General features: G+C 41.7%; 2 protein-coding genes across 2 annotated transcripts in view; both read left to right on the top strand.

Annotated features, from left to right (window-relative positions):
• The window catches only part of DEF6 (DEF6 guanine nucleotide exchange factor), a 92,255-nt gene extending 89,824 nt beyond the window's left edge, over positions 1–2,431 (top strand). Inside the window, exons 10-11 of the mRNA XM_060231445.1 lie at positions 208–298; positions 1,733–2,431. Coding sequence (XP_060087428.1) covers positions 208–298; positions 1,733–1,941 — 300 coding nt within the window. The 3' untranslated portion in view covers positions 1,942–2,431. The remainder of the gene's footprint in view (positions 1–207; positions 299–1,732) is intronic.
• A 7,387-nt stretch (positions 2,432–9,818) lies between these two features.
• The window catches only part of PPARD (peroxisome proliferator activated receptor delta), an 89,260-nt gene continuing 71,665 nt past the window's right edge, over positions 9,819–27,413 (top strand). The window contains exon 1 of the mRNA XM_060231444.1: positions 9,819–9,939. The gene's annotated coding sequence lies outside the window, so the exon portion shown is untranslated. The remainder of the gene's footprint in view (positions 9,940–27,413) is intronic.

Below are 27,413 nucleotides of genomic sequence, written 5' to 3'. Positions count from 1 at the left end.
CAAATCCTTCCTCTGCCACGGAAGATCGCTGAGTGACATTGGGCCAGTCACACACTCTCAGCCTACTGTACCTCACAAGGTCATTGTGAGGATAAAATGTAGGAGAGGAGAACAATGTAAGCAGCTTTGGGTTGCCATTGGGGAGAAAGGCAGGGTATAAGTAAAGTGAACGAATGAATGAATTACTTATTCAGCATTCTGTTACAGTTGGCCCATCGGAAGCTCCAACAAGCTAGCACCAATGTAAAGCATTGGAATGTCCAGATGAATCGACTGATGCACCCCATTGCACCAGGAGGTCAGTGACTGCAGCATATTTTGGTATTTGGAGCAAATATATATCGGCTATAGCCAATACAGTTGCACTCTTTTTGTTGCTTAAAATTTGAAGCCTGAGTACGCAGTGGCATCTTATAGTTATATGACTGAGAATCTTCCAAGAAGCAACCTTCTGTCTAGAAAATAATAAGAATTACTCTTTTGATAAGCCCCATAATTTTTGAATCATTTTTTAAAAAAATCTTTCTTCCTACCTCCAGGTTTGTCAGCATTATTGTAGCCTTAAAAAGCATTATTGTAGCTTTGTTCTTTAACACAAGTAAGAGAATGCAAATCTCCTTATTGAATTTCAGTAACTGGGCTCAGGGGTGTCGAACTCATGAGGGCTGGATCTGACATAAATGAGACCTTGTAAGGCCAGGCCATATGTGTCATAAAATGTACTGCCAGGTAGCAGAGATATAAACTTTATAAAGGCCACAGGCAAACAAAATGATTTTTTTAAACACTTAAAATAAAACATGCTTAAAACAGTATTAAGACCAACTAAGTTTTATTCAGAATGTAAGCTTTCATATGCTCTAAGCAGACTTCATATGCTTTCATATGTTCTAATCAGTCTGATGAAGTCTGCTTAGAGCATACGAAAGTTTACATTCTGAATAAAACTTAGTTGGTCTTAAATATGCACTTGTCTACTGCTTTTTTCTATTACTTCAGACCAACATGGCTGCCCACTTGGATCTATCTACATGCTTAAAACATTAGCACTTGTTGGTCCTAAAGTTGCTTTCTTTGTATTTCTCCCATGCAATCCAGGGAAATGGGCAAAGGAAGCTCTAGCTCTTTCCTTCCTTCCCAGGGAACCAGGAGGGGGAGGAGCCTCAACCGATGGAAGAAAGGCTTGGCTCAGTAGCTCCGCTGCACAATTGAGAGAACCTGGCAAAGCAAGCTATTCTTCCTCTCTCTCTAAGGGAGGAGCCTCAGCCAATGGAGAAAACAGAGGCTTTGCTCTGTAGCTCCTGGGCAATTTAGCAAACCTAGCAAAACAAGCTGTGATACAGAAGGAAGCAAAAGAGAGGGAGAAGGAAGCAGATGGCAGCCAGTTGCTTGGGGGCCTGATAAGAGCTCTCCAGGGGCCTGATTCGGCCCCCAGGTGCCATGTTTGACACCCCTGTTCTAGATTATTCCTACTACTGTTTGCTGCCACTGCTAGATTCCAGTTCAGAGGTGGCTGCATTTTGTGTTAGTGAGATATATGTATACATTAGATATGTGTTAGTGAGATATATGTATACATTTTGTGTTAGTGAGATATATGTATACATTAGATATGTGTGTGTGCATATAAATGTGGAAGTAGCTTGATGCAGTGAAAGCAATTAACTTGTGTGGCAATTCTTTTAAAAAACAAACCACCCATTGAATGCCATGTACTTGTATCTACTTCCAGAGAAGCGTACGGTGCTGAGTAGTGGATTCTGTGGTTTCCAGCCAGCACTTTTGTCTAGGAGAGATTCCTCCCTCAGACTGAAGCAGAATCTGGAAAAGAAGAAATCTGATCCTGTGAAAAATGGAAGCAAGGAAAATGTAAATGGAGAGACTGAGAAACAGCTGCAGACTCCTGATAAGGATAATCCTAGCCCAACAACCCTTGGCTAGTCACAGCACACAGACAGCCCCAAGTTGAAATTTAAAGACTAGAAACCAAACCTAATGACAGCTTAAACATTATTATAGAGTATACAAATGAATACTGGACAGATGTAAAATTAAGTAGAGAAGTATGGTGATTATTCTACTTTATTCTACTCTGGAAACATGCTTAGAGTACTAGAGCTGCACCTGATGTATATAAGATGGACAACATGGAAGCTTCTTTCCCCAAAATATGGAAGTGTGGTTCTTTGGTATTGCAGTTCCCATGCAGTGCACTCTGTTTGGCCTCAGCCAATTAAGAAAACTGCTGATCACACTATCATGCTATGCTAAGGATTTCCTAACAGCTGTCGTTGCTGGTAGCCACTGCTGCAATGTGCCAAGAAGTTTGTCATTATCTTTTTTTTAAGGTAAAATGTACATTGTGCACTATTTTGGTCTGCAAAATATATATAAAAGACTAGATCCTGTTCTGTCAGGACAATCTTGTTAATTTTCTGCTTGAGTCAAATTATTATTATTATTTAATTTATTGATTGCAGTTGCTGAATGGTGGTAGCCAGGCAGTTTGTGTATTAAATTTTGAAACCAACCAGGAAATCATACAGAATTAGAAATGTGATGGATGATTGGTTTCATACTGGTAGAAATGCACTGTGAAATATTATACTGCTTTTCTTTCCAAATATGCATTTCTTAAGGAGCCAGCTATGTATTAATTAGGTAGGGAATGGGCTGTGAAGGAGCCAGCATAATTTCTAGAAGACAGGCAGTCTCTGTGATTGGGTTACAGAAGTGGTGGTAATATCCTAAGAAGAATTTCCTATGAAGCCAATTGTAAATAATACTGTCCAGCTCCATTATCAGCAAAAAAGGACCAAACTTTTATAAAATTACAAAATGACAACCACCTAATAATCTGAGAACCAAATACCTAGTTCACACATTAGAGAGTAAAAATGTGCCTGAATTGAACCACTTCAGATAGCAGGTGAAGGAATACATGGTTGAATGCTTCTCTATGGATAACACCCCCCCCGCACATTAAAAGCAGTCATGTAGAGGTTCCATTCTTCCATCTCAGGTGCTTTGTGTGAACTAAACCATAGATACAAATTAGTAAGCCATAGATATAGACAAACCTGACTCCACAGTTCCTTGCATGTAGTAAGAGACTGAAGAAAAAACTGCATGTGACATATCTACCAATGTGTCATTTAGCCCCCAAAAGTAGCTTTTGATAGGGATATGGATGGGGACTGCCCTGCTGAGGAAAGGAGGGTTAACTCTTCCCACCCATGCCATTCATGTGATAAAAAATGCTTCCCATAGTTACTTTTAAATCCAATAGGTGAGAAAGGCAGATACCTATATTATGCGTGATTTTCTTTTCCTAGCTAAGAGTATCCTAGGATGGCTTTTTTCAACTAGGGGAGAAATAGTATCGGAGAGGGACAACTAAATCCCACCCCAATATCACAGCCCTGATCTATTTCAGCTCCTTTCCACCTCTTCTTGCCATGTCTACTTTCTGCAATTTTATTCATCCCATTACATTCTTTATTAGATGTCACTTCATCAGATCCTATTGATTGCACTGACTTACATTACATAATTTGCCTTGAGTCTTAGTGAGAAAGGCAGACTATGTACATAATATAAATAAATCAAAATGTCAGACAATCTGATAATGGGTACCAATATCACACACAGTTTCATCCTCAAGGTAAATGTGAGCTATTGTACTTGACAATACCGATTAGCTGTCAAAGGATAGGGAAAAGGCAGCGGAGTGCCAGAGTCTGTTCTCTGCATTTTCCAAGTGACAGGTGGCACCACAAAGCTGATCATATGGACCATCTGTTTGCTGGGTGCAGCGTGTCCTGCACATGTAGGCTACATTATTTTTACCAGTATTTCTATTACATGCATGGAACTTGATCTAACACGTAACAGATACATGGAACCTGGTTGTAGCAAGCTGGTCACAGGGGTGCAGTTAATAGGTGGAGGATGATATTCTTTTAGACCTGATTTCATGGTGTGAGAATTTAAATGTGCTCTCTAGTATATAAATGGATTGTTGGACATTGTTATAACCTCAGCATACAATATCATTCTGGCCACATCCAGGTGGGTAGTCATGTTGGTCTGAAGCAGGAGAACAAAATTTGAGTTCAGAGGCATCTTTAAGACCAGCAAAGTTTTATTCGAAGTATAAGCTTTCATGTATTTACTGCCCATTTACTATATGCATGACCGTTATTTCTTTTTCCATTTCATTGTATCTGAAGAACTGTGCTTGTACATGAAAGCTCATACCTTAAATAATGCTTTGTTGGGCTTAAAGGTGCCGCTGAACTCAAACTTGGTTCTGTCCTTCTGGCTATTCAAGATGAATTCCTCAGTTCTGCATTTTCTGCCTTAATGGAGGAATGGATGTTTGTTTATCATGGAACTATATGATACCATCTTCAGTAACAAGATCTGCTGGAGGGAGTTATGGTCAGAGTGGAAAGCTAGGGATCCACTTTCCATTGCTAAGAGTCATCTGGAGAAGCTCTCCATGCTCCTTGTTGCCATTGAGTTGTCAACTGGGGTGGGTCACATACCTCAAGGGCCAGAATTTGGCCCAGGGACTTCCAGTTGCTGACCCTCTAATATCAAAACTTGCCTCTACTATATTCACTTGTGTGGAAAGGGATACATATATGTTGTCAAATTGCTACAAAGCTTTTCATGGTCCTTTGCCGAATGTAGAAAACAGTCATTACTGAATATCTCAGCCTTTATTTAATCCTCAAGAAAAATACACAGCTTGCTTTCTGCTTGGTATTTCTTGGGGGAAATTGCTCTTCTAAAACAGTATTTCTGTTTTCAGTTAAAATGACATAAAGCTATATGCTGTTCCTCTTTGTTTCTGGCTCTTCTAAGCATAGAAAAACAGCTTTGCAAGCAGCTTTTTGCTGAGCAAGGGTTATACTATTTGCTGTCTTTCAAATCAAACCAGGATGGATGTGTGATTCAAGACTGGAAAATGACAAACAGTATTGTGGTAGGAGTCTGCTGCAGACCTCTTGACCAGGATGAAGAGGTGGGTGCTGCCCTCCTTGAACAGTTTGACAGGGTATCTAAACAACATGACGCGCTAGTTATGGGTGACTTCAACTTCTCTGATGTATGCTGTGAGACAAACTCTGCAAAGTGTCCACAGTCATGTGCAGGGGTCGTTTTGTAGAAAAATAGATGGTGGAGCTCATTAGCATAACTCATTAGCATATGCCATCTCCCCCAGCCAAAAGCAACCCAATGCAAGAAAGGAGAGCCCTGGGCGAGTGAGGCCTGCTTGGGCTGGCTAGAAATCCAGCCAGTCCAAGCAGGTTGTAAGAAAAAGCCCCCTACTTTTCATACACATGGACATCGTGATCACCAGTATGGTTGCCAGGGTGCCTGGAGTTTTGACTCGCACACATCTGCTCTATGAAGTGGACTTTGCCCACGGTTTCTAAGGCTTATGTGGATATTATAAACCTCAGCTTTGCAGCAGTATTCTACATCTCTGGATGGGTGTTAGCCAGAACTACAGACGAGCTTCCAGCTGCTCCTTGCGTGCCCAGTCTTGGCCACTGCAGTGGAAGAAGCCACGCCACCATGAACTGTACAGGCAAACGGTGTCCAGCCTGTTTCCATGAACCAAAGGCTAACACCACCAGAATCCATCTTGTTTTCCTGACTCCATTACAGCAAAGCAAGAGACGTATCCAACAGCTGCTTCAACTTCTGCATAAGGCAATCAAGCTTATCTTATGTGTGGATTCTGCCAGACAGCCTAAGCCTTTGTCTAACGGAACTCAAGACAAAGACTGGTGCCAGGAGAAGACTGAAGAAGAGGAAGACCATCTTCAGCCAGAGCCAAGTTCCTTTGTGTAAACTGGGTGTTACCTTAGGTAGCAATTTGGCCATCTATTGTCACCTTTTTAGATAAGTTTAATAGTCTTAAGCACACCTCCACCCAGTAATTTCCCCCATTCTTTTCCCCAACAGTCATCCTGGAGCCTCCTCCTTGGCCCATTGCTACCTGGACAGCCAATCAGGTAACTAAGGCAAAGTCCACTCATTGGCTAGCTATGAGCGTCCAATCAGGGGTTGCCCAATTAACTGGCTATTGGCTACTGCACTATTCCAGCCCTTATGGTCACTGCAGAGCCTCCCCTTTTCTGAGGTCATGTACCAGCTGACCACCTGTCATCCACCCCTGTACCTCCCATCCCCTGAGGGTCCAAGGTAGTCTATTTAACCTCTGACCCAGCTCCACTCATATGTGCATCTAGCAGTACCCCAGTTCCACTGTCTAGATCCTTCCCCGATTCTGGTCACAGTTGAGGGTCCCATTTCCCCCGTCCTCTTTCGTTGCCATTGGAGCCTTCCTTGAAGACTACGATCGGTAATTATTACCCTGTTTGTCTACCCATGTGTTGTCTCTATCTCTCTCTCTATTTTTCTTAGGACTGTATGTGTGTTTCGTGAATTACTTGTCTTGTATGTAAACCTAAATTTTTCTGGAATAAATTTTAATTGTTTTTACTTAGAGTCCCTAATATTTTTAAGCATTAATTTCTGGACGTGGATCCTGTATACATAGGTTAAAAGATCCTGATTAAGCCAGGTGCCCACCTGACAATTCCCCAACCTCAGTTTTGAGGGCATTTTGGCTTACAAGGTCTCGCTCACCTGGGACTCTCCTTGGCCACCACCCCCCCACATTCAAAAGGCCAGTAAGCCACTTGCTGCCCAAAATCACATAAGAAGTGGAGAAAGGATGGTGTGGGTTTCTCCAGGGGTTAATGAGGACTGCTGGTGGCTGGCTAACTGCCTGATCTCCTAATCCAGAGACTGTTATGTAGCTGCACCTGCTATTCAATGGACAAGGTAGGTAAGTGGGGAGGAGGAGGGGGAACCCTCAGAAAGGTTCAGGAGCTGTGCTTCTCTGAGCTCCTGCTGAATCTGAGGCCTGGTCATGTGCATTCCTGATGTATTTGGCCAACAACTTCCTTCATCAAATTGTGGAGGAAGCTCAAAGGGCTCAGCCATACTGACCAACAGGCAAGAGATGGTAGATAGGATGAAGGTGGTGGGAACCTTAAGGGGAAGTGACCATGTCTTGCTAAAATTCCTTTTGCTGTGGGGGACCAAGAAAGTCTGTAGCCATATGCGTATGATAGATTTCAATAGGGCAGACTTTAATAAATTCAGAGGCAAGTATGGCATTTGTCTCAGTCTTGCACTTCCATCTGCCTGTGGTCTTATTCAACAAAAGCCACTGCTTACATAGAATCAAATCCCTCTCCAAGCAGTGACCCAGCAAACAGTGTAGCCAGGATTTTAAAAGTTGGGAGGCACCCTTTCCCTTCCACTGCAAGGCTTGCTACGTGTCAGAAGCTTTCTGGGGTAGGGGCAAAAGCTGGATGCTCTGAAAGTGACCAAGTTAAGGCAGCCAACCCTAAAACTTTGTAGTCAAGAAGGAACTGCTTGTTGAGTGCAAGCAAGGGTTTTTCCTTCCACCTCCCTCTCCCCCATCCTGGCATTTTGCAGCCAGCAGCTCCATCTGTCCCCACCTCCCCAGCCCATTCCATGCAGCTTCTCCCACCTCCCAATCCTCTGCTTGCTGCTGCAGTGCAATGCGCCCTGCCCAGCTCTCCCAGCTCCAGTTGCCACTGATGACTCTTTGCTGGCTCAGCCATGGCAAAAAGAAGGGAAGGAAGGAGGCTGTGCCCTGGAGGTCCCCCTGGAAGTTGGGGCAGCCCTGCCTTGAAGTTGGGGGGCAGTGATCCCACAGGTCCTTCATGGCTACAAGCCTGCCAGCAAGCAACTGAAAACATTGAAAAATGTCTTTATTGTGTACTTTGATTTGTTATTATTCAAATGCATATCCCTAAAAGTTTGTGTGCTTAGAAAGTAGCTGAAAATGATAGGACTGTGAGTTAAAAGGAGGAAAGAAGCCTGTTCTCATTCACATGCTTTAATTTCACCTTCCCAGGGGTCCTGGGGTCTCCAAGTTCAGACTCTTGCCTTCCAGCTTCCCTGTGGTGCTCAGAATGCTGATAAGCAAAGAAGGGGATAAGCAAGTGTGTGTGTGTTAAGGTGAAGAGATTGCAGTTGGCTCACTTGCCTTCCTAATCCCAGAAGCAACAAAGGTCAAGAATAGTCTCTACAGTCTAGTAGCCATTGATGGATCTGTCCTCCATGAATCTGTCTAATCCTTTTAAAACCATTGTGCTAGCAGCCTTCACTACATCCACCATGCAATGAAGGCAGACAACTAGCAATGAATGCCATAATCTACTAATTGAGTAAAGATGTACTTCCTTTGGTCCAGCCTGAAACTTGCCCATCAATTTCATTGTGTGCCCTTGAGACCTGCAGCAGAGGAGGCGGGGGAAGGGATTTTTCAGCCAGGTAAAGACAAAAGAAATCATCCTTAATTGCTAAGCCTTATAGGAGCCTACAAGATACATTCCACACTGATGGTTCCAGATGGCCAATAGCAACCATCTGAATATGGTAAAAAATTAATTAAAAATTAATTAATTTTCAGATATTTTAACCAAATTGCATAGTCAACCATGTCAAATAAATCAAGGAACAAAATTAAGCACACACAACCCTATTCATAGGACAGTCTCCATCCAGTATCCAGACTTGAAGCTTGGTTGAAAAGGATCAAGGCATGGTCTCATTGTGCAAATTTGTTTGTTTGCATTTTAAAAAGGTAAAGGTAGTCCCCTGTGCAAGCACCAGTCATTTCCAATTCTGGGGTGACGTCGCATCATGATGTTTTCATGGCAGACTTTTTACGGGGTGGTTTGCCATTGCCTTCCCCAGTCATCTACACTTTCCCCCATCAAGCTGGGTACTCATTTTACTGATCTCGGAAGAATGGAAGGCTGAGTCAACCTTGAGCCAGTTAGCTGAAACGCAGCTTCTGCCAGGATTGTACTCAAGGTCATGAGCAGAGAATTCGGACTGCAGTATTGCAGCTTTACTTTCTGCTAGCCCTTGAGGTTACTGTTTAGCTAGCCCCTTTTTTCTTTTTCTCCATCTGCCAAAGTACTAGAATTTGGGGCACTCAATGAAGGACATGCAATAACACACTTTCTCACTGCTACTCATATTTAACAGTCCTTATGATGTTGTGAGGTCAGTAGCTGAGATAGCTTTAAAACAGCCAAAAATCACGAAGGGCAGGTAATGGCTATTAGCCCTGACGGCTATATGAAACCTCCATGTATATTTCTTTATGCATTAGTATGAAGCAAGGATGACTGTGGCCTCTGTGCCCTAGATATTTGTAGAGGATCTAGTTAGCCACCCCAGAAAACAGGATAGTAGGTGGGCTGGGTGCACCACTTGTCTGGTCCAGCAGGATTATTCTTATGTTCTCAAGAATAATCCCTCCTCTTGCGTGCAGATGGTTTTTCCTGAAGCTAGATGATCCTTTATATTATTCGAACGATGCATACTATCTATATTGGAAACGTAAACATAATTTAGTCGGAAACAGCCTGCTGGCTGCACTTCTGCTCGCAGTTTGTTCGCTCATTCTCGCACTGGCCCAACATCTGTCGAGAAACTGTTTATACTCCGGCCGGGACCCCCGTATCTTTCACCCCAACTTGACTATTCACCCTACCCCACAATCAGCAAAACAACCTGCACTCGCCAAAGGGCCACCAGAGGGGGTTGTCGCCGGCGAGACAAACCTCATCCAAGAGACGGGGAAGGAGGCGGGTTTGGATCGTCGTCGAAGCGATATGGTAAAACCTCCCTCACGTTGAGGGTTGGCCAATGGTGCTGAAGTGCGCGGTGACGTAATAGTAAGCGCGCATGACGTACTGGAGAGGTAGCTGTGGCTACTGCTGATGGGGCCGGGTGGGGGCTTTTCAATGATAAAAGTTCTGTGCCGAGCGTGGCGGGGGAGTGCGCGCGCTTCATCGACAGCAGGTGAGGTGCAGAGTGTGCCGATGGGGCGTTGCCAAAGGTAACCCCCCCTTGGAGGGGGCAGTGTAGCGTCTCTGGTGGCGGGGAGGTTGAGGCGAGAATTCGCTCTTCCTCTTCCCGAAGCTTGGGGGATGTGGGAAGGGGGGGGGGCGGGTCTGTCCGGTGTCAGGAAGACGCCGTATGTAGACGGAAAGTCAACCGCATAAGACCCAAGTGCAGCTGCTGTCAACGAAGTGTTATGAGAAAGCGAAATGTTTGGGTCAGCGATAGGCGTTCTTCCCATCTTTAATTCTGATACGGTGTTCTGACACCTTAAGAGAGATAATTTACTTGTTCCTTTAAGAAGTTATTTCAGTTTTTCTCATAAAGGTTCAACCGATAAACTGTGAAGCTTTTCGTATCTTACTGTTGGTGATTCTGGTAGTCGATTCGTTTCCTTATAGTATGAGACTGAGTGTCTCCAGAGAGTCTGATTTCAGTCTTACCAGCCTCATTAATGATACTCACTGAGCTTTTGACTGTTTTTGGTGTTACTCCCAGGCTAGAGTGTACTACAAAGTCAAAGAAGTGAAAACAATTATTTCAACTGAATATAGAAACACATAATACAATTATGTAATAATACAATTTTGTAAGATTTTTTTCTTTAAAAAAAGAAAATATTCAGGATTCAGAATATTTTTGTTCTTCCAAGTCAGCCTCTTTTGTGAAGCTTTTTAACAATAGCTGATTGTTGGAGTTGAGTTTGGTCAGGGCATGGGTTGTTTGAGAACTTTCTAGTGATTTTCTGTGAGTGAGGCTGTCCTAGTGTTAGATAAAGGGTTAAGTGGGAATAACTGGTGTTACTCTCGTGATGTAGTTGGGGTATCTCTTCCCTGACTGTGGGAGATGCTTCCTATTGAAACTCCACAGTCACTGGAAAACTTTATTTTTATTTATTTTATTTTATTCGATTTATATCCCGCCCTACCCCACCGAGGTGGGCTCAACTTTGAAAAAGACATATGTATTCTCTCTCATTAATGTACCAGGGGAAGTACTGCAACCTCATTTGTGTTCCAAAGATGTCATGGGCATCTGTAAAAAGCTGCTTATTCTCTAAATCAGGTTTTTCTAGTGTGATGGACTTTTGTGTGTCTGCAAAATTGCTCTGCTTTTTGAAAAACTAGAGCTGATTCACATTGTATAGGGGGTCTGTTCAGTCTGTGTCAGCTTCTTTTTGACTGTGCTCCTCCAGCACCTGATTTTATTCTTATTTATTTTACCAGATTCATATCTGGTTGTAATCTATATGTTCTGAGTATATCACAGTAGCTCCTAAGGCAGGGTGTTGAATTCATTTGTTAGGAAAGCCAGATCTGATGCAAATGGGACTTTGGGGGGGCCGGGGTATGTGTGTCTAAAAATAATATGAGGTAGCAGAGATATAAATTTTATAAAGGACACAAACACACTTAAAGATATTGTGTTTTAACAAAATACAAACATGCTTAACTCTTACAATATTTTGTTTACAATGGAAAGGTGGGGTAATAGTGGGATTTGGCAATGCAATTTTTAAAATAAAACATCAAGGAAAAGCACAAGGATCACAGCAGAAAATAAAAACATAAAGTGCTCTGAGCCTGGGAAAACAATGAAATGGCATTGCAAGCTTCTCTCCCCACTCCTGGGGTCTACTCAGATTGGTAATTGATCTCCAGTATAATGTCCCCCTTTGGCTATAGGTTCTCAGGCTACTCACATGGTCAGGTACATTGAGCAAAGACAAGCTGGCTCAAAGCATCAACTCTTTGTTTGCAAGGACACAACTCCAGGAAGTGTGAGCTTCAGCTGTCTGTATAGGAATTTGAAACACATTGCAGCACAGACAAAGCTGCAAGGAAAATGTGGAATGGATCTTCCATCAAGGTCCCTGGGCCCTTTCTGTCTAGGCACAGAGACCTTAATGGAAAATCCACTCCATGTACTCCCCACAGCTTTGATGGAGGGTCTGTTTCACATTTTCTTTGCAGCTGTGTCTGTGCTGCAGCCTGCAAAGACAAGGCAGAAAAGGCAGGGAACTGATGAGAGCAGGGAACTTCCTCAGTCTCAGGGAGGACAGGAGGGGGGAGAAAAGAGCCCCAGGGGCCTGATTAAAGCATGGGATGGGCTGGTTCTGACCATGGGCCAGACATTTGACACCCCTGTTCTAAGGAGCTTAAAGTCTAACAGCATAAACTGAAGAACACTTTTCTGAGGCTGTATAAACCCCGTTAACTAGAACTTACATTAGGATTCTGAATTGCAAAGTTAAGTAATTCTATTGATTTAACAATGAGACCAAAGCAATTAAAACCTTGTAGGGAAATAAATGAATAAGTAGCTTAATTCCAGTTAAATTATATTTTTTCATAATAGTTGAGTTATTCCACAGCATAGTTTTGTATATTACTCTGGGGACCCTGATCGGGTGGAAAGGCAGCATTAATTTTTTTAAAATAAATAGTAGCTCTCATTACTTTTACCCAGGTTTCAGAAGTCCTATTGGAAATTCTTCAAACATTTTATTTTCAGTCAGATGTTTGTGCTTAAATTATAAACATAAGCTTGAAAAATGAAAAGTTGACCCAAATGGAGAGTACTTGGAGGTTGTTCATGGGGAGAATTAATTGGGACAACTTTAGTTGCTCTTTTGAATCATTTACAGCAGGGTGTCAAACATGTGGCCTGGGGGCGAATTCAGGCCTCCGGGAGGCCCCTATCAGGCCCCCGAGCAACTGGCTGTCATCTGCTTTCTTTTCCCTCTCTCTTGCTTCCTTCTGCATCACAGCTTGCTTTGTAAGGCTTGCTCAATTGCACAGGAGGCTCTGTACAAAACCTCTATTTTCTGCATTGGCTGAGGCTACTCCCTTGAGGAGGGGGGAGGGATAGCTTGCTTTGCCAGGCTCCAGGCCTGTAGCTACTGGGGCCTGTGGGGGCCCTATCCCCTGACTTCCTGTTGGGTGCTCCAACTCAGGTGCCCCTTATTTTCCCTCCTACCCCGCTTCCATTGCCATGGGACTGAAAGCTGAGAGACTCGGGACTGCCCCCTCTCTTCCCCATGATTTAAATTGCATGGGAGGGGTATCTAGGAGCAGCGACTGTTCCTCCTGGCCCTTTAAATGGTGTGGGAGAGGCAGTGTCTACTCCTGGGTAGCCCTTCCATTCAATTTAAATTACGGTGGAGGGAGGGGGTGGTCCCCAGTTCTTAGCTTTCATCCCTGAAGCCCCTCAAGCAATGGGGGGGGCAGGAGGGAAGGTCAGACACCCTAAGTTGGGTGCGCTGAGTCATGGGATGTGTGGGATGGAGAAAGCAGAGAAAGAGGTACTTTTCTCCCTTTCTCACAATACAAGAACTCATGGGCCTTCGATGAAATTGCTGAGCAGACAGGTTAAAACTGATAAAAGGAAGTACTTCTTCACCCAAAGGGTGATTAACATGTGGAATTCACTGCCACGGGAGGTGGTGGTGGCCATAAGCATGGCCATCTTCAAGAGGGGTTTAGATAAAAATATGGAGCAGAGGTCCATCAGTGGCTATTAGCCACTGTGTGTATGTGTGTGTGTGTGTGTATATATATATAAAATTTTTGGCCACTGTGTGACACAGAGTGTTGGACTGGATGGGCCATTGGCCTGATCCAACATGGCTTCCTTTATGTTCTTATGTATGGTGGTGGCAGTCAAGGGAGGGGAGTCATTAAGTGCCCCCTGACTTTTTTACATGCTCCTCAATTTTTAAAATCCTGGCTTCAGGCTTTCCAGGCTCTCTCAATCGCACAGCAGAGCTACTGAGCCAAGCCTCTCTTCCTTTTATTGGCTGTGGCTCCTCCCCCTCTTGATCCCCTTGGGAAGGAAGGAAAGCGTTAGAGCGTCCCAGTTCCCTGGATCCCATGGGTGAAATACAAAGAACCAACAAGTGCTAATGTTTTAAGCATGTTGTGTTTTAAAGGTGTTTTTTTTAAAAAAAAAATATTTGTGTCTGTCTGTATCCTTTATAAAGTTTATATCTCTGCTAGCTAATCTTAAATAGATGCACACATGGCCTGGCCTGACAAAACCTGGCCCAACAAGGTCTCATTTATGTTTGATCTGGCCCTCATGAGTTCAACACCCCTGATTTACAGAATCAGTTTTCTTGTGAAGTAAGTAAACTGAAGACTTAGTGTATTTGTAATATCTGTATAGATACAAATATACAACTTGAGTGGGGGGCTGAAGTTATTAAACAGCGCTAGAGCATGGTGGCGACGTGGAAGATGGCGGACGCTTGAAGCGGTGGCTCCCGGCTCACAGTCCCTTCCTGCTTCTCCCGCTCCCGCTTCCAACTATTTCTTTCACCTGGCATGGGCAAACGAACTGCAGGGAACACCAAGGCAGCCAAGAAAACTCCTGCGAAAGCCGCACCGACGCAGCAGGTACTAAACTTTCTTCCAACAAGCCCCGGGCCCTTACCTCACTCTGAAATGGCTTCCAGCTCTTCCCCAGGCCCTGCTCAGGAAGAGGGCTCTTTATTAACAACCCAGACATTTCAAGCGGCGATTTCACGCTTGGAGGACTCAATAGGGGTCACAATGGGGGAGAAGATCAGCAAAGCTATTACCCCCTTGCAATTAGAACTAAAAAAAATTAATGAAACGCTTTCAGCAGTCACTCAAACTGCAGATTCAGCGCTGGAAATGGCTACGGTGGCCCACGAGGCTGTACAAGCCCTGCAAAGCTCAGACCTATGGCTCCATGAGAAGGTGCTTTACCTGGATAACAGATTAAGGGCTGCTAACCTGAAATTTAGAGGCCTGCCAGAACAGGCGGAAGAGAACCAGGAGGTAAAAACCTTCATTGCCTCATGGCTTGCTTCAGCCCTCCACCTCCAAGATGGCGTCGCCTCTCTCATTGATTCTGCCTACCGTCTGGGGGCATTACAGCCCAAGTCAAAAGACTTTTCAAGAGACATACTTGCCACGGTTCCAGACTCCAGGACCAGAACCCTGATTTTACAGAGAGCCCGATCTGAAGAGGGTCTACTCTACAAGGGCAAAAAGATCCTGGTTCTAGCTGATCTTTCACCGGAAACCTTGCAGCATAGGAAAGAAATGAAGCCGATTCTAAACTCACTATTTGAACACAAAATACGCTTCCGCTGGGCTTCTCCTATCCAGATACTGGTTGTTCACCAGGGCCTTCGGCTAACAGCTTCTGATTTCACCTCTGGCTGTGATCTTCTTAAACAACTAAACATTGACTCTCCTTCATCTCCTGACTCAAGTGGGGCTACTTCATCTCGTTCAACCAACCCACCGTTTTCTTTCAAGCCAAGAAGACGACGCTGACTTCTCCATGGACTTTCAGTTCACCTCCTGCTACTTCCATCTCCTGCTACTGAACATTTGTATTTGCACTACCCATGCCATCTTGTTCTGGTTCAAGGGAGCGGGGTTTTTTCTTTCCTCCTATTATGTCACATTGTTAAGGGAACAGCCGGGATGTTCCTTCTTTTTGCTCCCTCCATATTAGATTGTATATTTCTTATATACTGAGTAAAGTTGCATTGTTTCCTGGTTGGAAACAATGAACAGTTTAGTAAGATTTATGTTGTTAATATTGTTGATTTGTTTTTTCAAGGGGAAAAGGTACCTTTTACTGGTGTTTATCTATGGCCTTTTTCAGACGGTGCTTTTTGACCAGCACTGGTATGTTTTGGTATACTCTGGCCATGGCCCTCGAACTCAGTGGATTCCTTTAGCAGTGTTTGGGTTTTCGGAAATTTTTACATTTATATTGAAATGTGGTTTGTGTTTGTTCAATTTGGTTCAGACAAATATGGTTGCTGTTGTGAACCTAGATTTTTGCAGTCAGGTCACTAATCCTGGTACTTCCACCCCAATGTTCTCTCTTTGTTTATTCTGTGTTGTGAGAACAAGGGAAACCTGGCCATTGTTACCTGTTTCTTCTACTTTTTCTCATCATTGTTATACAGAGCCCCAGTCCGGGTTTTACAGGCGTTATATGGATCTTAATTTTTTTTTTTTACTTTAATGTATCTAAATTATGTCTGACTTAAAGTTAATTTCTCTCAACTGCAGAGGCCTTAACAACATTATTAAAGCCAAGCGGCTTTCTTCTGCCTTGACCAAACTACAACCTGATCTTCTTTTCCTACAAGAAACCCATATTAAGTCGGCAAGCTCCACCATACTTCGATCTAAGTGGTTCCATACACAGTATGTAGCTCCTGGTTCTTCTAAATCACGTGGAGTCGCCATCCTACTTTCAAAAAATACCCGGTTTGTTTTGTCGGCTCAAGAAGTCGATCCCCAAGGACGCTATATCTTCATAAAAGGTACACTTAATGACTCTCCTTTCACTCTGGTTTCTCTATATGCTCCTAATTCCTCACAAATTACCTTTATAAAAGATACGCTCTCTAAACTTGCCCTTTTCCAAGAAGGGGCAGTCATTATAGGGGGGGACTTCAACCAAATCATAGACCCCAAGTGGGACAGATCATTTAAGCCATACTCTCCCCCGACTTCTTTCCCAGCACCTATGCAATCTGTCCTTCATAATTTTAACCTATGTGATGTTTGGAGACTGCATAACTCGGGGGTTAAGGACTACACCTACTTTTCGGCATTACACAATACCTTTACAAGGATTGATTATTTTCTTATTTCTCCCTCCTTATTGAACCAAGTTTCACACACCAACATTGGCCTCAGGACACTTTCCGACCACGCTTGGTTGGAGTGCACACTGCATATTGGTTCTCAGGACAGGCCTTCATTCAATTGGACATTAAATACATCACTCCTTCTGAACCAAGAATTTTGTACACAATTAGAGCAAGAGATCAATCTTTATTTCAAAAACAATTTGGATTGTGGGGTTTCCCAAGAAATTGTGTGGGACGCAATGAAAGCTGTTCTGCGAGGCAAGTGTATCTCCCTGCATTCGGCCTACAAAAAAAGAAAATTAGAACTGAAACAGCTTATTTTAGACAATATTAAACACTTGGAACAAAAACACAAGCAAACTTGCTCTAATAAAGTTTACCAAAAACTTGTTCTCGAAAGACAGAAACTAGATTTATTGGAAACATCCAGTATTCGAAAAAATCTACTATTCGTGAAACAAAAATACTGGTATAACCACCCCCGTTCATTGAAGCTACTTTCATGGAAACTCAGGAAAGAGCTAGGTGAGAGACAGATTAAATGTCTTAGAGACAACTCTGGCAAAATACACTCATCAAATAAAAAAATCTTGGACACCTTCCATCAGTTTTTCCAACAGCTATATACCTCGTCCAACCCTCCTTCTCACCTAATAGACCACTTTTTTCAAAACCAGAAGATCATTACCCAACTCTCCCACGAACACCAAGCCTTTTTAGATTCTCCGATTTCTTCTCTTGAAGTCGCTGACGCCATTAAGGCCTCCAAAATCAATAAAACCCCAGGTAGAGATGGACTACCTTCAGAATTTTATAAAAAATTCAATCTTTCCCTGGTACCTCACCTTACCACTGTTTGCAATCTTGTTCTGGACTCCGGCTGCATGCCTCCCTCCTGGTCCCAGGCGAAAATAGTTATGATTCCCAAAAAAGACAAAGACCCATTAAATGTTAAATCTTACCGCCCCATTTCTTTACTAAATAATGATTATAAAATATTTACTTCTATTTTGACTGCTAGATTGAACACAATCATAGGGCTCTATATTCACACCAACCAATCAGGTTTTATTCCGAATCGTGATATCACGGACAATACTAGACAAACAATTAACTTAATTCAATATTGCACTTTTCAGCCATACGACTCCTGCATTCTTGCCTTAGATATAGAGAAGGCCTTCGACAGTGTAGAACCTCTCTTCCTTAAAAAAGTCTTACATCACATGGGTTTCGGACCTAGGTTCAGAACGGTTATAGATTCTTTGTATTCCTGTCCATCCGCGTTTATACAAATCAATGGTCAACAGTCCCCTTCACTTGTCCTGGAAAGAGGGACTCGTCAAGGGTGCCCCCTATCACCATTGCTATTCGCCATTGTCATAGAGCCCTTTGCAAATTTGATACGGCTTTCTTCAGAGATTTCTGGCATCTCTGTCCAAAATTCTACTTTTAAAATAAGTTTATTTGCCGACGATATAGTCTTATATATTACAAATCCACTACAGTCTATTAAAGCCGTCTCCTCTCTTCTGTCTGATTATAGCAAACTTTCAGGTCTTATAGTTAACCACTCGAAATCAATTCTCTATCCGATTAAAATTTCCGATACTTCTAAAAAAGACATAGTTGCAAACTACCCCTTTCATTGGGTCTCTGATTCCTGGCCCTATTTGGGGCTGAAAATCCCCTTAAATATAGCTGGCCTATTAAAAACTAACTACACGGCCACGGCTTCTGAGATTACTACCACGCTAAAGCAATGGGATAAGTTGCAACTATCCTGGATGGAAAGAATCCATGTAATTAAATCCTTTATTTTTCCCAAGTTTTTATATCTTTTTCGGGCTCTTCCTATTGAGATCTCTCAGCCTATCTTAAAATCCTGGCAACAAATACTGACCTCCTTTATCTGGAAATATAAAAAGCCTAGAATCAAAGTTTCAACTTTATGTCGATCAAGGCAAAAAGGTGGCCTAGCAGTTCCTGACATTGCAAAGTACTACAAAGCTACCATTTTATCCCAGATGACCAAAATATTGTACCAACATCCCCCGCCACCATGGACGCCCATAGAGGAAGCTCACTTTACCCCACTGAAATACTACGAACTACTATGGCTCAAGAAAAATGAACGCCCACCGTGGCAATTCATAAACCCATTCCTCAGGGCGCTCTTGTCAGTATGGGATTCGGAGCGTCATTTTCTGGCTCCAGGACTCTCTAATATCTCATCTTTTATAGGACAAAAACATTTCCTCCCCGCCCAATTACCCTTTTCTTTCAAGGTCTGGAGAGACTCCTCAAAAGTTTTTTTCTTTAATCTTCTTTCATCCTCTAAACAACTTCTACCCAAAAATGACCTAGACCAAGTTTTGACTAAGCCAGCACCTTGGTTTGAATACTTTCAAATCAGGCACTTTCTTCAGGACCCTAAAGTGATCTCTTCATTTTCTCGCCCTTCATCTGACTACGAACATCTAGTTCTTCATTTTCACGAAGAAAGAACGCCTAAAAGTCTCATTTCACGGCTGTATCGAATCCTATTGTCTAAACTCGAAGCAACCTTACCCTCTTACACTACTCAATGGCATAAAGACTGTGGCATCATCCTTTCTCCCGACCAATGGGACTCTATATGGGCTAGTGATGCCCTACAATCTACTATTATAAATATATCTCAACAAAACTTTAAATTGATAGCACGTTGGTACCTTACTCCTAACCAGTTCTCCCATATGACCCAATTAGGTTCTTCAGACTGCTGGAGAAACTGTGGGCTCAAAGCCTCTTACTTTCACTGCTGGTGGGACTGCCCCAAAATCATACCATTCTGGACCTCAATTTGTGCCCATCTCTCCTCCCTAACTGGGGTCTTGATCCCAGATGACCCAACAAGGATACTTCTCAATCATTGGTCTGATACCCGTCTTTCATCTTCTAAAAAATCCTTGATAGTTAAACTCCTGACAGCTGCTAAAACCACGATTGCGCAGTCCTGGAAGAACTCATTGAATTTGACACTTGACAACTGGCTACTTAAAGTCTGGGAACACATTGTAATGGATAAAATTCAGGCAGCCATAGACCACAAAGACCCATACCAAGCCTACGCTAAATATCTGGCAACTTGGCTTCCCATTCTAGAAAAGCTCGACACCGACCCATTTTATGCTAACTCTTATTCTAAAAACAAAATGTATAAGGATTTCCTTTTGCTATAAAATTCTTTTAACAAGTTAATTTCAAGTTATTTAAAGTGTATTATATCCCCCTTTTTCCTTTCCCTGATCTTATTTTATTTTAAAATACTGTGTTATAATAACTATAATTACTATTACTTTCAGTTTGTATTTTGTTTTTAATGTTCTTGTTCTATATTTTGTTTATTAAGCTTACGAGGTTATTTCTGTTAATATTGACGGTAAACTCCTTGTGTTATGGATTGTAAGCTACTTTTATGCCTCAATAAAATGTTTAAATGGAAAAAAACAACAACAAAACAGCGCTAGTCCTGATGTATCGCCCGAGCAAGAAAAATATGGCCTCAATACTATTTCTTGTTAGCCAGCTGCAGAAACTCTTTTTTCTTCTTTTGCTGGCTTGACTGAATCAAGGAAGCCACAGCCCTCAGTTTGTAAGACCTGAGCAAGGCTATTAGTGATAGAATGTTTTGGAGGGCATTAATTTATAGGGTCGCCATAAGTCAGAAGTGACTTGATGGCCCTTAACACGCATACACACACACACGCACTCTTCTAATCCTGCTCAGCAACACATTCTTAACAAGAATTCTGTAATTTCAAACAAAAATTAAATTGAATGAAGACTGAATACCAACTAATGTTGCCCATGACTTGACTCAAAAAAATGTGAGTCAGTGGGAAGTGCCAAAGAGGTCTTACTCCACAACTTGATCTGAAATAGCAGTTTTAGCAGAGCTTTCCCTTTTATTATGTTCTCAACCTCTCATTTTGTCTATGTACCAATCAAATAGTAAGTTATTTATTTAGAAAAGTTATGAACACTGAAATGTGTAACAGAATTCTGATGGATTCTCCAGTGCATTTTGCAGTTGGTGGGATACAAGGGCACTGCTTGTGCAGGAGAAAGTTCAGTTGCACAATACAAGATTCCTCAGATTGAGGGCTAATTCTCTTATTATTCTGAGCCACCCTGAGTATCAGAAAGGTGGAATATAAATATATTATCTGGGACCAAGTGGGAAGACCTTGGCCCAGCAGTTCTGCCCTGCAAAGGGCAAACCTTGTTCTGGGTTATCTTGTTCTGGGTTATCCCTATTGAGTAGCTGAATTGTCTATTCTAATTCCACATAAAGCAGCTGAAAGTATAGGCTTTATTTTAACTCAGTCTGGTGATGTCTTAATGATGTTTGTCTCTTTCCAATATATCTGTTAGATTGAAGCGAACTTACTACAGATGAATAGAGTCTGCACTGATTCATAAAATGTATTTTGTTTAGCTGTATAGAATGTACATAATTGCAAGCAGGCTTAGTTATAATGGTATGTCATAGAGTCATATTCACTATTAGAAGGGACTACAATGCTCATCTAGTTGAACCTCCTGCTCAGTGAGGGAAAAAAGCCACTACCAATTTCTGCTTAAAAGCCCCCAATGAAAGAGTCCACTGCTTTCTGAAGCAGTCTGTCCCACTCTTCCAACTTACTGTTAGGAAACGTCTCCTAATATTTAGCCAAATTCTACTTCGCTTTAGTTTCTACTCAAGAGCCCCATGGCGCAGAGTGTTAAAGCTGCAGTACTGCAGTCCTAAGCTCTGCTGGGTTTTCAGATAACCGGCTCGAGGTTGACTCAACCTTCCATCCTTCCAAGGTCGGTAAAATGAGTACCCAGCTCGCTGGGGGGAAAGTGTAGATGATTGGGGAAGGCAATGGCAAACCATCCCGTAAAAAGTCTGCCATGAAAACATGAAAGCAATGTCACCCCAGAGTCAGAAACGACTGGTGCTTGCACAGGGGATCTTTCCTTTCCTATCTTTAGTTTCTACTCACTATTTCTAGTCCTGCCATCTGGCACAAGACAGAACAAGTCTGCTACATTCTCTACAAAATAGAATGTGAAACGAATTCACTTGGTAAGATGTGTTCAGTCCTGGTTTCTGCTGGTAACATCAGAGTGATTTTTGTTTCGTAGATCCTGTTTTGAAACTGGACTGAAAGTTTGTAACATCCCACTTGAAGTTCCTATTAACTTTAGGACAGTTGGTCAGTTATGGTCACCTCATTCTGGATCTGGCCTTTGAACATATATCTGTGAAGAGAGAGGATCCATGCAAGTATTTTCTCAGTCTCCCTTATTAGAATGAAGACAAATGGCCCAGTTTTGGGCATTAGTGAGTGTCTTTGGAAATCTCAGTTGATCTTTCTGTTCTATCATCATCCTTTTGTATGGTTTAGTCATCCATGTACACTTCTATGCTTTTCAGAATTCTGTAAGAATTAAAACAGAACCTTAAAATTGATGAGACAAGAACTTCTCTGCCTTATCCCTTAAATATTTCCTTTCTTGGTTAAGAGATTATGCTTTTAATTGGAAGTTTTCTTTTTTTTTTTAAACAATGGAGGAACATAGGGCAGATGGTCACAGGTGGTCAGGGGATTCTGAGTAGGCCTCACAATTTTGTGGTCATGATAGCACTTAACGGAAAAGAGAGCAAAATGATTTGATAACTTAATTATTCTTTTCACTCCTAAATCTCTCCCAGTTGGTAGACTAAACCCAGGCTGTAACTTTTATGTCCTTGACAATATCAGCAGTTGCTTTTTCACTGTTAAGTGATTGGGGGGATAGATTCCCTCAATACCACTCTGTATCAATGAACAGTTATGTGTAATAGCGGCATTCACTTTCTAATACAAGTTTAGGCTGCATGTCATTGTAGCTTTTTTGTGTCTGTGGCCTGGACAGAAGAAGGTGTGGTTCTAGAAAAGTCTTAATTTAGTGCTGACAAGTGTGTTATAGTGCTGTCTTCTACTGGACAAAGACCTGTATGATGCTTTGCTTTGAAGCAAGGTGAACTTGGGAGACACGAGTTCTGAAAATATCACAAGGTGCTGAATATTGAATTCAGTACTATGGAAACTGATGTTTTACCTAAGTACCCATCTGTAAGAATGTAATATATCCAAAGACCCTTTAAAGTTAACGATTTGTTAGCTTTTCCTCTGATGCAGAAGATAACAGAAGTTTTGATTATTTATACATAGTGGCTGTTTAGTTATTCTCCTGAAGGTGAAAGGGTTTATATGTTTGTAACATACAGTACAAATTAATAATATTGGGTAGGGCTCAGGATGATCCATGTGTCTGTGGTATCAGCAACTCCATTAACTTCATATTGCACCAGTGAAATAGAAAAAAGTTATTGCTAGTGCTGCCAAACAGGTTTTTAGTTAGGCTTGTAAATAACCATTCTTCTGTTTGTAATTTGTAAGCAATAATTCCCTCTAGATCAGGGGTGGCCAACAGTAGCTCTCCAGATGTTTTTTTGCCTACAACTCCCATCAGCCCCAACCAGCATGACCAATGGCTGGGGCTGATGGGAGTTGTAGGCAAAAAACATCTGGAGAGCTACCGTTGGCCATCCCTGCTCTAGATTACTTGCTAGCTTCTCATGTTCTTATGATGATTATACAAATAAGTCTTTTCTCCTTGTGAATCATATACTATAGTGATTGTTCCTGCTGGTTAACATTCATCTCCTATTCTGTTCTCTACAGTTTAGAAAAACCTTGAGAATCCTTGTGAGTTTTAAAAAGGGCAGCATTCTCTATCTCTGATTTTTGGTGATGGTTCGTTCCCTTAAAAAAAATCTGTATCACTTTCCCCCAATTAATAAATACAATTATGAAAGGTCGGAGGAGCTATGTTGGTGGAACAGATTATAAACTCTGACAACTGATGCACTCATCAGAGTTAGCAGTAATTTAATGTGCTGTCTTGTAAATGTTGTGCAGTTAAACTGCAAACCAAACACTAAAACATAATTCCTGCTTGTCCTTGGAAAGCTTAAATGGATATACAAAACACATCCTGGTAACCTTGATTGAGGTAAATATGTTGTTTCTTAGTACAGAATAGGAGTTGTCAAGTGCATGTATCTCTCTGGCTTTAGCAGATTTATGATATTACACACAAAAAGAGTTTATCTTATGTTGCTTTGTAAACTTGTTTACTGATAATGGCAGTGTTATACTGTCATTTCAGCACATCAGTGTTAAACCAGAAGTGGATGAAATGATACTGGAATGATGGTGGCAGTTCCTATGTTTCATTATGTTTTGTGAAGTGCATGTGTCATCTGTGCTTATGTGGTGCTTTTCCAGATTTGTGGTGTATGCTACCATGTAACAGCTTTATTTTTCTGTTTTCCAATATATATATATATATATATATATATATATATATATATATATATATATATATATATATATATATATATATATATATATATATATATATATATATATGTGTGTGTGTGTGTGTGTGTGCGCCATCTTTCTGCCCCAGAAAGGATGATGACAGCACATTTTAAAACATATAGGCACAACCACCTTAAAGATGTAAATCTAACCTAGGAGTAATAACCAGCAACTGTGTCAATCAGTGTTTTTTAAAGCTGTTCTGAAATTTAGGGTGATTGAATAGGATAAATCAGTGCATGTGAATACCAACATAAATCCTTTGTAGATGTACCTTTGTCATCCTGCTTCTGTAGTAGGATTTATTAGTTGCATATTCCCAATTTAATAGCTGCGGAACTCTAATTACCGCTTTTTACACTCTTGGAGGATTCAGGTTTCTCAAATATTGGCACGATGGGCTTTTTAATTCATTGTATGCTTGTTTTTTAACTCGTATCCTTATGGAAAACATAGTGGTATTTTGTACTTCATTTGAAAAGGAGATAAAATCAATGTAATTAATTCATTTTAGGAGTGTTGGGGAATTTTTCCAGTATGAAGATTGACCTCCACTTTTGAAATAGTGCATGTCTTAAAATGTCTGAATAGTAACATAAGTTTCTCTTATGTAAGCTACATTTATATATAATCAATCATGAATACACTAGCCCATAAGTAGACAGAAAAAAAGTACAGTGTAAAGTGCATTTTAAATCATCTGGGTCTGTCTCATTAATAAGAACCAGTTTTAGAACTGCTGGAGCCTCCTGACTGCCCTGATGTTCAGCTTCTTAGGGGACAGGGAACCCTTCTATATTAGCACGCAGGGCTTTATTTTTAGTAGGAACGCACAGGAACGCAGTTCCGGCTGGCTTGGCACCAGGGGTATGTGGCCTAATATGCAAATGAGCCCCTGCTGTGCTTTTTCTACAAAAAAAGCCCCGTGTGAAACAATGGTGATGTCAGGGAGTGTGGCCTAAGGTGCAAATGAGTTCCTGCTGGGCTTTTTCCACAAAAGAAGCCCTGGTAGTATTGAAACAGAATGGGAGGCCAAAATGTGTGAAAATTACTCCCTTCTTCTGCTGCGAGAAATGCTTAACACCAACAAAAAGCTATTTTTAGATTCAACCTGGAAAAAAGGAGTTTGGATTCCTAATTCTTTGTTCTTGTTTTTAAATTTCATGGACTTTTGCACATCTGAATCATACTTACTTGGAAGTAAGTCCTGATGAAATCAAGGGGAAAGCATTAATTTGTTTTCTGCTCCAAAGTATTCTTTTAAATAATTTAGTCTATTGTGCCAATCTTCAGAATGAGTTCGAAGAATGTAATAGCTGTATATAAAATACTGTACGAAATCCTATTATATCACCTTAAGCAGAGATTAATTGCAGTGATTTCTAGGAACTGTGAATGCCAATACCAGCAGACTATCCCTATGTGCTATAGTAATTTCTGTTATGTCATGTCCTCACTAGTTGGTGCATGTTGATATATCTGTGTTAAAATATTTATATTCAGCACAGAGAGCCAGGATAGAGAGCCAGTTTGGTGTAGTGGTTAAGTGTGCAGATTCTTATCTGCGAGAACTGGGTTTGATTCCCCAATTTTCTACTTGCAACTGCTGGGTCAGTCATAACTGCTCTCTCATAGCTGTTCTGCTCAAGAGCAGTTATTGGAGATCTTTTTCAGCCCCACTTACCTCACAGGGTGTCTGTTGTGAAGAGGGGAAAAGAAAGGAGATTGTAAGCCGCTCTGAGACTCCTTTGGGTAGTGAAGGATGGGTATAAATCCAATCTCCTCCTCCTCATCTTCTTCCTCTAGTGTCTAATGTAGCTATTACTTTGTCTTATGCTAGGTAGGCATGCTCTGGGAGCCAGAGACCTTTGACTGTCATCCTTTTTCCCTGTGGAAAGTCATTTCAGGTCTTGATGTATAATGAAAACTGGCTCACTCTTGAAATATGCTATTTATAGTTAGTGGCATTATTATGATGATGTACTGTGAGGGGTCACCTGCTCTTATCTGTGTTATTTCTGTGTTGCCTGTGGGCCTCACATTATGGAATGCTTGCACATAAAAATACTTAAGTGTAGGCTCTCTGTCTTCTTTTTGAAGTTAGTATTCTTTTATCTTTTGGGGGGCATCTATCTTCTTTGTATTGTTTTTAATGGGAGAGCATACTGCCATATAAGAACATGGCTGTAATCGGAAGTGGTACAGTCCAGGCACAGGTGATGACCACCTTAGCTTCTGACTGTGAAAATCAAGCCTTAGGGTTAATGATGCAGTGTGAAAAAGTCATCAGAGCAGGAGAATCAGTGCTTTTATGTGGAGGCTTTATTTTGCTGTGTCTGTGATTTTACTGTTCTCGTGAGTTAGCTTAATTTTGTAATGCAACTGGCTGCAGAATAATTAGGGGCAAATTGGACATTGCACATTAGTCTATATAATCCCAGTATTTTAGAATGAACAGCAGCATTTTTGGGAAGCTGCAATTTTGAGTTTAGAAGAGGTAGTAAGTGTATTTTGAAAGTTGCTCTAACTCAGGGGTGTTAAACATGCAGCCCGAGGGCCGAATCAGGCCCCCAGAGCGCTCCTGTCAGGCCCGTGAGCAACTCACTGTTGTCTGCTTCCTTCTCCCTCTCTTGCTTCCTTCTGCATCACAACTTGTTTTGCCAGGCTTGCTCAATCGCGCAGGAGCTACAGAGCAAAGCTCTTCCCTTAGGGAGGAAGTAGGGGAAGGAAAGTTAGCTTTTCCAGGCTCTCTCAGTTGCACAGCAGAACTACTGAGCCAAACTTCTCTTCCTTCTGTTGGCTGAGGTTCAACAAGCCAGTGAGGTGGATTAGTGAGTGTGCGTGTTTGTGTACTTTATAAAGTTTATATCTCCCCTACCTGGCATTAGATTTTATGACACATATGGCTCGGCCAGACAGGGCCGAGCCATATGTCAGTCCAGTCCTCATAACAAATTAGTTTGACACCTCTGCTCTAACTAGTTATCTGTTTCATTTCAAAGTTACAGTTCCATGACTACTGATAGACTTTTTTTTCATCCCTGCTTCACTTTTTGTCTAATGAGAAAATGCTACAGATTCTTCCCCTGGCTTACTGCCTCCGTGGCTCTAATATTTATTTTCTGTTAACAGTGCAGTACTTTCTTGCTGTAAGTTATCTGAGAAATCTTGAACCTTATTGCAAATGTAAGGTGGAGAGGAGAGTAAATAAAATTCATCTTAATTCTCATGAATGACTAGATTATGTGGCATCAGAATTTCCAGTTGTAGAGGCTTCCATATAAATGAAAAGCACAAAGCCAGGCATAAACACTACCCTG

The sequence above is a fragment of the Heteronotia binoei genome, chromosome 2 (genome assembly GCF_032191835.1).
Source record: "Heteronotia binoei isolate CCM8104 ecotype False Entrance Well chromosome 2, APGP_CSIRO_Hbin_v1, whole genome shotgun sequence".
Classification (NCBI taxonomy): domain Eukaryota; kingdom Metazoa; phylum Chordata; class Lepidosauria; order Squamata; family Gekkonidae; genus Heteronotia; species Heteronotia binoei.
This window is presented reverse-complemented; position numbering and strand designations above follow the sequence as displayed.